The sequence below is a fragment of the Puntigrus tetrazona genome, chromosome 7, assembly GCF_018831695.1.
Source record: "Puntigrus tetrazona isolate hp1 chromosome 7, ASM1883169v1, whole genome shotgun sequence".
NCBI lineage: Eukaryota > Metazoa > Chordata > Actinopteri > Cypriniformes > Cyprinidae > Puntigrus > Puntigrus tetrazona.
The window spans coordinates 2,939,146-2,951,339 of record NC_056705.1 but is presented as its reverse complement, the minus strand read 5'-3'; the positions used below and the strand labels follow the sequence as shown (position 1 = coordinate 2,951,339).

The window sequence follows — 12,194 nt, the reverse complement described above, 5'->3', positions numbered from 1 at the left end:
TCAGCCAAAACGTCAATATTATGCTGCTGTTCGCAAACTTTTGGTTAATCATTTGTTAAGCCCCTTCATTCCTACAGAAATGAGAGCAGAGTTAGAATTTGTCGATTCAGAGGTCACGTGTGAGGTCGCCGGCACACTCAATTCATTTTGAGGTAAAGCACAATCAAGACAGAGATACTGGCTTTTATGATGCCTTAGAGGGTTACGTCATGATACTGATCAAAGAAACCCTCTTTGATATCTGATGCTTCTCCCTAATGGACCATAAGGTGACATTCCTTGCATGTCCATCCAGCTCTTTAGGTTGATTTAATTAAAGACAACATAGATGAAATGACAATGGCAAAGAAAACATTCTGCCCAGACATGTGTCAGCAATTCCCCAGCCTCCCACAAAGCCTGCTCTGTTTCAACACAGCCCATCTGCTAGAGTGCCTCTACATTACATCACACTAGTACATGAGATCATATTATTGATATCTATCCAACAAAGTGACATACAGTTTCAGTATGAAGATTTATGTATGGAGAACAACAGAAAAACCAACTATATTGGGCCAAATGATAAACAATAGCCTTTTACTGCTGTGAACGAGGCTCAAACTGAGCATTGGCCATTATAAAATGTGTCTTTCAAAGCAGAAAACAAATGAAAAGTGCAATAGCATGAACTTCATATGAAAAGCACTGATGAATGATAATGCAAAAAATAAATACATGTATTTTTCAGTTGACCATTACCACTGTCACCCATTGCCAATGCAGAAATTCCCTAGTTGCAGCTCAAAATATTAACCATGATTAATGCAGTCATTGAGCTGTGACTAAGAAGGCAGCTGATAGGGGAAAAAAATAAGTCAATTTCAAGCTTTCAAAACCCCTACAGCCATTGTGGTAATAGTAAAACATCTACTACACTATAGTGAGGTGGTTCTCAAATGGTTTGTCTTCAGTTCATGACTCAGCATGTTTTTTAGTTTATAAAAACTAAAGAGGTACAACATTTCTCCACTCAAATGCAAACACTGAATGGTAAATTACATATATTCTGTGATATTATTCCCCTTTAACATAAAACAGTTTCTTCTCTGCCTTAAAAGACCCCCACACCTAGGTTATAGCATATATAATAACCTGAAGCAGATCTAGACAGGTGGAGCTGGGGAAGGTGGGGGCTTTAAAAGGAACCACGAAAGCGTACTGCAAATGCTTTCGTGAAAGATAACCAGTCATTTAAACGTAAAGCAGCAAGCCTGTTGCCTGTATATGCAACATGAACCAATCAGCTTGTGCTAGAGCAGTTTAACGCTGTGAATATGTTCAGTTTGTGTTAAAGACCCATTAGCCTGCGCTAGAGTTTCATGACAGAGCTATCTATATTTGGAAAAACATTGGTAACCAAACAGTTTCAGTTCCCACACTCTCAAAAAGGTGTTATGAATATTTGAACACATTTAGTGTCATTTTGCGTTAAATGTGTTAAAAACAAAAAAGAAAAAAAGACTAAATCCAACACAGTGTGTACAACGCAATATGTGTTAAATATCATATTTCTGCTTGCCGTTATCCTTCTCACAATCACATTTCCTCACGCTTCACATCATCATGGTATGTCTTCCACATGTGGAGGTAACAAAAAACTTACATATTGTGCAAATTGCCCTGAGACATTAACATTATGTCGACGCTTAAGCTTTTCTTGTTTTTTTTTAGCTTGCATCATTTAGTTATATTCATTATGTGTAGCCTATAAATAACAAAAGTGAATACAAATATTAAAATAAGAAATTATTACTGAAAAATAGTCATCTTTTTTTTGGCCCGTCAATCTTTTATTTTGGCAGAAGACTCTAGTGCGCCCTTAAAGCTTCTCGTGTTCACAAAATCATTTAAGTGCTTTGTTAAAAAAGGTTTTTTGGGAGAATTTATCCAGGATCATGAGCTGCTCATATGTAAATGAACACCGTGCCATGCTTCACTCATCTTTACTTAGCTCTTGCAGCTTTGAATGGAAGACACTTTTGAGGCACCTGTGGCATTTATTGACGGGACAGGAGACTCCATCACACTGAGCCTCACCATCACTTGTATGTTCATGAAAGTACAGAAATAAAATTAATGCTAAAGAGGTTGTCAAACACCAATTTTTTTAGAACTCAAAATACAAACTTGATTAACTATTAACAACTTTTCAAAAATACTAATCTTTACATAACTGTATTTACATTTACTACCTTTTTTTAACCTTTTTTATGTAAATGCAGTAGGTTTAATAAATGTTGTATAAACTGTACACAAGTTTGATGTGTTCTTATTTCATACACGATTTGTTCAAAAATAACACATACTTGACAAAAATTGTGTATTTATAACACATAATGTACAGAAAGCGAGAATAACACATGTTAACGGGAATAACCCATCGGTTGAGTCAATGCTAACACATGTGTCGTCCTTAACTAGACTAAGGTTATGTTGTTTTTAACACCTTTGATTTCATTATATTTTTGACAATATGGGAACTGAAGCTGTTTAGTTACCAACATTCATCAAAATATCTTCTACTGTCTTCCACAGAAGAAAGAAATTCAAGCAGGTTTGGAATGACATGAACGTGAATAAATAATTTCATTTTTGGGTAAACCATCCCTCCGATTGGAAAAAATGCAGTGCACCTTTTAGAATGAAAAATGAGCATTGCTGTATCAGGATATGTGGCTGTTGTGCAGCCCTCTCCCTGTCCCCGCTGCTCTCTGCCAACAATGCAGCCTCCTGTTACACTGTCTCAAGCAACGCTTTCCTGCGATTGTTAGGCGGCAGGGGTTCGAGCTGAAAGAAAGCTCGTAATAAACAGCTTTAACTAATAAGTTACTTTAACAGTTTTACATACTGTTAACAGAAAAAAAACAGCATTGCTGGTACTAAGTGTTCTAACTGCAACCAAGGGACGCTGTGGGATATTATCGCTTCAGCTGGGGAAGGAACAAAGCAATTTGCCAAATATATCTATTGGTTCTGGCAGTTTACTGTGAGATGAATAGGACTGAGGCACAGAGGTCAGCTCATATTTTATGGCTTTTCACCTATTTATCTGACTGTAGGTGTCTAACGCGCTACTGAATAGAAATCCATTACCTGCAGTAAACAGGGTTTGCGTGCTGCCTACTGAGGGGGTGACAGGGCAGCTGGAAGCAGAAGTGAGAGAAAATGATCCAAACTAATCTCACAAGAAAATATAACTATTTCGTGAACTGGTGAATTTGTATGATTTGATTCATACAAAAAATATATAAATAAAATCTAAGCATTAATTATATTATGAAAAATTCACCCCTAAAGCTAAAACGTATAAAGCAGATTATATAAACAAGTACAAATAAGATCAAGATGTTATACACTTTATGCTATTATTATGCTCTTATGCTCACCAGCCCTCCATGTATTTCATGGAAGAGCAATTTAAAAGAAATATTTTATATTTGAGTATATTTTAAAATACAATTTATGGAATTTATCCCAGTGATGGCAAAACTGTATTTTCTTCGGTGTCACATGATCCTTCAGAAATCATTCTAATATTGCTGCTCAAGTAACATTTCTTATTATTATCAATGTTGAAAAAAGTTGTGCTGTTTGAATTGTTTGATGAACAGAAATTTCAAAAGAACAACATTTATTACTGACCCAATTTTTTTAAATCAGTAGTGTACATTTTATTGAAAGAATGTTTATAAACCAGTTTTGTAAAGTTACACCATTCTCTATTCGAATAAATAGCATGAACTTGCATGCCCGTCAGCAACAAAGAAATATCTTTCCCCCGAGGCACTGAGATGGCCAAAGGAGACTAACTTGCCTTAAAAAGACTTATCTTAGTAAACTAAAACAACTCTGTATAGACTGGGATTATGATGTTAATGCTTAATTTGACTTGTTTTTATATAAAGACATATGATTTATCTTTTTTCCGTACTTGGCAGACAAAGCAGACAAGTAGCAGCACTACTACCTGGAAAGATTAGAAGGAAAAAAATGTTACTGAAACACTTTAGAAACTCTAAAAAGTCCTCTTATCTCAACTCAGGCAAAGAGAAATGTAAGCTCTGAAAAAGTAGACAGTAACGTCTAATTAACATCTTAACCAAAATACCCTTGGACATATCATAGACATGCTGCTCACACGCTGCTCTAGTGACTAATGAGCTTCAGGACAACACACGATGACAAAATTAGAAATGGAAAAAGTTTCACAACTAGGTCCCCCTATCTAAAATAACAGGTTCTGTTTGCTTAAGTCGGCGGGTACAAAGTTTCCCTGTCACAGTGCTGGGAAGGGGGGTGCGATTGTGTAAGAAAGTATGTTTGTCAGCTGCAACAACAGTCCAATAGATCTGGAATTATTACAGTTGCATGAATTATACATTTATTTGATCAAAAATACAGCAGTAATACCTTAGTATTCTGTGTTCTGTATTTTAATGTGTTTTTACTCCAGGTTTAAAATAAACCTTCAGAAATAATTTTAATATACATGCTGAGTAAAAAAATATTAAGAAATTATTGTGATTTTTAATATAAAGATAAAACAAGATAAACGGAACGAACGTGTGGTCATGAAAAAATACATAACATATTTTACTAAACCTTGCCAGGTTTAATGAATTCTGAGCAACATCTCAGTAACTGTGTTTCACTTATTTTGGTATAACTGCTAGCAAGGACACTACGCTACACTAATGCACTATTTTGATTGTTAAAATCCTGCTCAGCAAGCTTCAGATATTTAGCGTGACCTGTGGGCCTCTACCTGTGACTCCTGAGATCTGAGTCAAACACAAGGATGACAAGTTACTGCCTAACAAGCAGATTAGTGACCAGCCTTATAATCCTGATCCAACACGACAGGATTCCCAGAACAGAGGCTTTGCTGCAAAGTCACGGCTGTGCTGCCAGGAAGGTCAGGATGAGTAATAACCCATTTATTAACTTGCACACTTTGCTCTGATTTTCCAATTTTATCACTGTGGCATCAGATGGAGTACACAGAATCGAACTATTGTGTTAAAAAGTGAAAAAAATGTCCTCATCTCAGAACAATGCACACTGCAATACTCCCTCACATTCTTTCATGTTTTCATCAGATGTGGGTCAGGTTCCCAGTTATTCAAATGACTGCTGATGCATTTAACTGCTCTATGCGTCTTAACAGCAAAAGGAGACCCAGCCCTCACAACTGGAAATCTTCTAGCCATGCACACAATATGCCTGCTTGATAATCTAAACATACGCTACTGTTCAAATGTTTGGGGTCAAAAGATTTTTTAATTCAGCAAAGATACATTAAATTGACCAAAAGTGACAGTTAAGGCATTTATAATGTTGCAAAGGATTTCTATTTAATGCTGTTTTTTTAACATCCTCTTCATGAGTTCTGAAAATTTAAATTAATATGCACAAAAAGTACTTAAAATTTTAATAGCATTTCACAATGATAATGATTGATAATGATCACAATGATTCTTAAACAAAAAAAACCGTACTGACCCTAAACTTAAGAAAAGTAGTACAAACATTGAACTAAATCATAAAAAAATACTAAAAAAGAAATATAAATCAGAAAATATATTTATTTTTATATATATATATATATATATATATATATATATATATATATATATATATATATATATATATATATATATATTCCATAAATCCTTCTGGTAGCTTATTGAAAAGTGACTGTTTTCAAATGTTTAATTTCTTAAAATCATATTGGGACAATTAACATCAAAAATCATTATTTAAATTTAATATTAGTTATGTTTTGATCCATATTATTTTAAACTAAGGAAAGTCAGAGCCTGACACACTATTGCCATAAAATACACTTACAAGCGGCACACAGATATGCATTTTCACCTTCCTGTGAAAGGTTTTGTAAGCTTATTTATTCTGCCATCCTGGCAAAACAATATTGACTGATCACAAATAGACTACAGTATCACATCATACTGATAAGTTATCACACCGTGAGCACGGCCACATGCTAGGCAGGATCACCTCTGAATTATTCATAAGGGGTCTTCAAACTTGTTCAGGAAATGGACCTTCAGCATTTGGGAGAGAATATATATATATATATATATATATATTTTAACTCACTGTTTGGCTTCCTCTAGGTGACAAAGGTATTCGTAAGCAATATTCTGCCTCCTCCTCTCATCCATTTCTTCCGCCGACAGCCTCTCATCGTCCACAATGGCTGTAGGATAAACAAAGGAAAATAACAGTTGGAGAATGCAACACCTGATATCAAGAATAGAGGCTATTTTTCCGTAATGTTGGAGTAACACATCACAACGCTGAGTGTGACATTTTCCTCTCCTGATTAATCATCTAACTGTATCATAGCCAACACAAATAATGACAAAGGGTATAGCCAAGGTATAGTATAGCCAAGTACCGTTCTTTTAATGATATTTTATTCAGACTCTATGTGTTTCAGACTGCTGTTGATTTGAAGTCACACTAGAATCCCCTTCAGCAGCATCAATTGGGAAAAGTGCTTAAGCGATTTGAAAATAAGGAATGAAGTGAATGTGAAACACACCGCACTTATAGGATCAATCAGATAAAACACTGACTGCGTGTGTATGCTTGAGTGATTTGACACAATATACAGTATATAATCAGCATCTCTTCATCGCTGTCAGGCAGGGCTACACTGTTACGTCATGTTACATCGAAAACTGTTTGTGGATGACTGCTGCTACATTACTTCTCAGCCGCATCTTCACAAGACTGCCAGGTTTAACGCAATCACTTTATTTCTGGTTAAGTAGAGCTGAAATCACCTTACATATGACTTAAGCTGGTCACAAGAAGTTGTTGACCGGTCATTTGATGTAACTGGGCCAAAGAAACAATTGATGACATGACATTAACTGTCCTTTCTCAGAAAAAAGATAGCGGTTGTTTAATTCACATGTGGAGTGCATTAGATACAATTATCAAAATCAAGAACCATCTGCAAATACTGCAGTTTTTGCTAATATATTTTTTGCAGTGCAATGCAATGACCTTTAAATAACTAAAGATCCCAAAGCTATTATAGTGGATGTGCATTCAAGTTTGCAAAGGTGTAATAACATAATTCCTGTCACATTAACTACAAATGACTAACATCTCAAAACAGTTTTGCTGCTTAATCCTTAAATGCATGGATGTTGTGCTAATCATTACTAGTCATTCGGGTCTACAGCAACCTGGACATATCCATCACTGATGGATCTCTAACTGCTGCAAAACAGTAGCATAACTCTCCTGATAGTAATTTATTACAAAAAAATAATACTTTTTATTGACTGTAAAAAAATGGGACTGCACATTCTCCAGTTAACAAAACCTTTTGAGTCTCAAATGCTAAAAACCATTGTCAGTTCAACAAATTTACCCCAAATGTTGTCTCAACTTGTCAAACACAGTTGTCTAAACAAAAAATTTCATGTTGTTAAGCTTTGTGAGTTCCCAGAGTGCATTTCAGCATTTATGAATTATGCAGTTACTGTTATAGGGTTATTGTTTTTCTGTTTCTGTTTTTGTTGTTTTATCATTGTAAGTTAAGTCAACTTTTTCAAATTTGTTGGTTGTCGCTGTTCTTGAGGATAGTGGGTCTAGTTTTTAGGCCTAGACTATGTTCAGCCACCTATGTCTTATGTCAGCTACTAATATTCTCTATTACTAATATTGGATATCTTAGTCTTGTACGTTTTCTTACAGACAATGTTATCTGCTTAGACTTACTGTATACACAGTCACCAATCACATGATGCATCCAACACAATCATATTGAGTCCTAAGTAAAACCAGGACTGGATTTTGAATGTGTTTCTATTTTGAATGTACACTCAAAAAAATTCTACTTAGTAAAACTGTGCAAAGCTGATGTTGTGCAAGATGATCAACATGCCGTGACTTAAAACGTCAATGTGACACGCTTACAGATTAACTGCCAACCACATCTCACCATCAAAACACCATCTATGAAAGCAGCACTCACATTTACAATCTGTAGTGTTTACCACAGAGCTCATGATTGATTCTGAGAACAGTCTGCTAGCAGACGTTGTCTCACTCACGTCACTTGGTTTAATAAGTTATTTGATTATACAATTGCCCATCCCTTGACTGAAACATCTCCAAAGCCCGGTGGAACCCACATGAAACATCAATAAAATAGTAAAATGTGACACTTATTATGACTCTTGGCGAAGTAGGTCAGATCCACTCTCAGAAGAACAAAGCGGCAGCTTAAAAATCAGCAGTTAAAAAGAAACCTGAAGTAAAACGACTGATGCTCTGACACCAAACGAGGAGCTCATTTTCACGTAAATGATAAAATAGTGATCAAATGAGACAGAGCACAACACTGTGTCCAACTACCGAGTGTTTTCACAGTCCTCGCTCATCTAGTAATAATTAAGCTTGCTGACACACAATCCCATGCTGGCCTTTGCTCGACTAAATGAGATTCAATTCTGTAATGGCAAACAGCGCTGCAAATTTCTCACCCTGACACACAGGCTCAGGCTTGCCAGTTAACCTCTGTGGGGTTTCATTACGTAGGTCAGCCTTATCACCTCAATCTGTCCCACAGACAATAAACTCAACATTTTGAAAACATAGTAGTGGCTTATTAAAGTGCATTAAAATATCATAAACAAGGAAAGACTCATCAGCAATATGCAGTGCAACAGCCATTAGAGGAAACGTCAACGAGCAGAATTAGTCCGTGGTCTAAGATCTGATGTGGCAGCATTAGTAACAGATGCACATTTCCGTACATAAGACTGGGGTTACAGTAAATTGATCAAAGACTTTTAAACTGATAATAAGAAATGTTTCTGTGATCTCGAAGGATCGGCTGATAACAAAGACTGGAGTAATGGCTGCTTTGCCTTCGGGAATAAATTCTATTTAAAAAAGAATGTAAAAGGTATTATATATCGTAACAATATTACTGTTTTTATTATATTTTTGATCAAATAAATGCAGCCTTGGTGAGCATAAGAGTCGAAAACATCTTACCAACCCCAACTGTGTCAGTAACCGCAAAACACTTATAGTGGTTGCGAAGCAAACGTCTGTCGTAAACTGTGGCTATCCAATCTCACATATCAATATGTGCCACGATACCTCACATGACAATAAGATGCAGTGTGGGGCCTCCATTCATCATATGATGTCATTTCCTGTTTGCTTACGTTTAAAATTAATTCGATATTTAAATTATTGTGTTTAGAGTCTGCTGTGATGCAGATTTTGGTCCAACGTTTTCGGGGTATCTTCAATCAAACAGCGCAAGACGCAGGGTATAGCTGTACCAGCATTTGGAGTAATTTTCAACATCAGCTGCGTTGCCCCAATTCCAAAAATCATCTTTTTTGAATATGAAAGGCAATCAATAACAAAAAGGATCATGTAAACACCCTATATAAATCAGCAGCATGAAACCACTGGCCTCGTCAGCGGTTTAGCTGGAATGTGATCTCTGTGCCAGTGTTGACAGAGAGTTAAGTAAACTTCGTATAATTAGCTGACAAAAAGTTGCTTAGCTAGTTCATCTCCCAATCTTGATTTGATATGATAGAGTTAACTAGCAGGTTCTGATACACAACCAGCTAACAGTTTATGCTGGAATCGAATGCCTGCTGCTATGCAAACAGTATATTAAATATTCTTCATCATTCTAAATATAGACAGTAAAGCGCCGTGTCTACCAGCATGGTGCAATGTGTGTTTAATGAAACCCACACAGATAAACTCCTTTAACGGAATTCCTCAAATATCCGGACTGTACAGACTGTCAGGTGCTTTTACAAAGGGCAGAGGTAATATTTAACTGGAGAAAACTCTCATGGTGCGTCTCTTTGCTCGGGCCACAGCATGAGATCTAATACCAAGAATCCACAAACATCTTTCTGAGGCAACTTAATACAAGGACACTGCAGAGAAAGTTCAGGGATCGAGCACTGGACAGACAAAATAGTTCATATAGCATATTTTAAGGCCCAGAAGACACTGTAATGGCTCATTGTGCAATAGAATTATTATTAGCACATCACATTCTAGATCTAAAACATGAGAAGGTTGAAAGAAATATATCCGGCAACTGAGTTTAAACTATGGATAGGCCGAATTATCATCAGTATTAATATCTTGACTGCATTTTTACATTTAAGGCAGTCAGTTCAGTCATAAATCTTAATACATATTTAAATTGCCTTAAATGACTCTAGTTATAACGCCTTGTTTGTTTTTATAACAATGTTAAAAAAAAAGCGACTAGGATCAGGAATAAATCAGGAATATTATCCTCAGACACACATTTTATGCATTCTAATAATGCTTGTGCAGGTAACCTAAAAGTTAACTGTTATAATCAAAGAAATTATTTAAAATTTGCCTGAATACTTTAGCTCATACTGAACTCGTTTTTAAGCATCGTGTCAGCATCAGTGTGCTTACAGATATTGCCTATTTGTATATATAATATTACATATGTATTACATTTCCTCAATATTATATATGTACATGTGCACACCAAACTAACCCCCCACTCCACTGATCATAGATGTGGCAGCTATGTCTGGGGCGTTACAGTGCATTCAAATTTAATCAACACTAAATTAATTTCGTATTTAGAGTAGTTTGATAACTAAAACGAAACGAAGTGGCCGTACTTACATCCATATCGAGGTCTGAGAGAGTTTGCGCCGTCTTCATGGTACATCCTGCTTCCTCTGAAACTCTGCCGAGACTCCACCATAAACTGCGCTACGCTTTCTCGCGCTTGCTTCAGACTTCTTTCTCAAGCGAGCGAAATAAAATTTGCTCCTGTTGTCATATCCTTGCTTCCCAGCCAAACTGCGTGCTTTGAAGCGCTTTCGGTTACCACGGCTCTTCCTTTGCCTGTCAACCTGATGATAGCCCGCCGCGAGCGCGCGCCGAAGCTCTGCTCCACCTGCTGGCGCGCGACGCCACCCTGAAGGTGCAGGCGATGTATTTTTACCTGATCTCACCCTAAAAATATACTTTCGCTTTGTTATGTAAACTAATGTAGTCAGGGCGATTCTGTTATTAGAAAATAATCTTGACCCGAACGCGGCTTTAACGTTTTATTTTTGTGTTCAATTCGAAATTACATTGCATTAGCCTAAAAAGCACAAATAAAACCACAAATTATAAAAAAAATTGAATTTAGGTTTTGAAGTGTTAAAAAATATAGAAAACAATACTAACACCTGTTGTTATTATAAAACCCAATCTTCAAGTGGACTGACGTATGAAAATCACATTTGGACCTGATTAAAAGTAGCCTAGCGTAATTACAAAAATAAAATTAAATAATTAAAACTAAAATAAAATTAAAAAAAATATATGTCTGCTGAAAAGCGCACGCAATCTTGTGCAGGTGTATCTAATGCAATGAAATGCAGACATTTTAAAGTGTGACTTAAGTCTTTAAAAGTGTGTGACTTATGAAGTATTAAATTAAAATGTCAATAACTCAGTCAGTAAAATGAAAAATCAATTAATGAGTCTAGTGGTTGCAAAAACGCAAATAATGAATATTCAAGACAACGTTGATTTTTACAAAATAGAAATTTGTGGATTTAATGTTTCAATATTTCACATAGCCTACTTTATCCATAAGATCTGGCCCAATGCAATGAATCTGACTGGTATCATATTTCATATTTTACTCATTTATACATTTTTACAGAGTAAAAGTGTCATAAAATAGGTGCAGGCAACACACCTCCTGCAGATGTCAGTGTTGTACTACATTTACAAAAAAAATAAATAAATAAATAATGCACAAAATATATATTAAGACAGCCCTTTTTATGATATGGCTTTAAAGTCGGGAATATTTGCCCTCGTTATTGACAAATCGTCTTTCCAAGTAATGTTAAGTTTCTCGGTGATCTTTATGTGTGATATGTGGGTAGTCTGTGTTAAATCAGGTGTGTTGTGCTAGGTTTAATGAACGGACTCTACAGCTAGCAGCTCATAAATATTCAGGTTTTTTAAGATATGTAGACGTTGTAGCCTCTTACTTAGGGTTAATGTATTTACTTCGCATACATCTAAAGCATTTATAAGATGTCCTGACAGACTTGGTTGTTTTT

General features: G+C 35.8%; 1 protein-coding gene across 1 annotated transcript in view; it reads right to left on the bottom strand.

Moving 5' to 3' along the window:
- Positions 1-11,002, bottom strand: part of iqgap2 (IQ motif containing GTPase activating protein 2) — a 39,350-nt gene extending 28,348 nt beyond the window's left edge. The window contains exons 1-2 of the mRNA XM_043244219.1: positions 10,747-11,002; positions 6,163-6,262 (exon numbers count right to left, since the gene is read on the bottom strand). Of these exons, the coding sequence (XP_043100154.1) occupies positions 6,163-6,262; positions 10,747-10,828 (182 nt within the window). The 5' untranslated portion in view covers positions 10,829-11,002. The remainder of the gene's footprint in view (positions 1-6,162; positions 6,263-10,746) is intronic.
- Between the last annotated feature and the right edge of the window lie 1,192 nt (positions 11,003-12,194).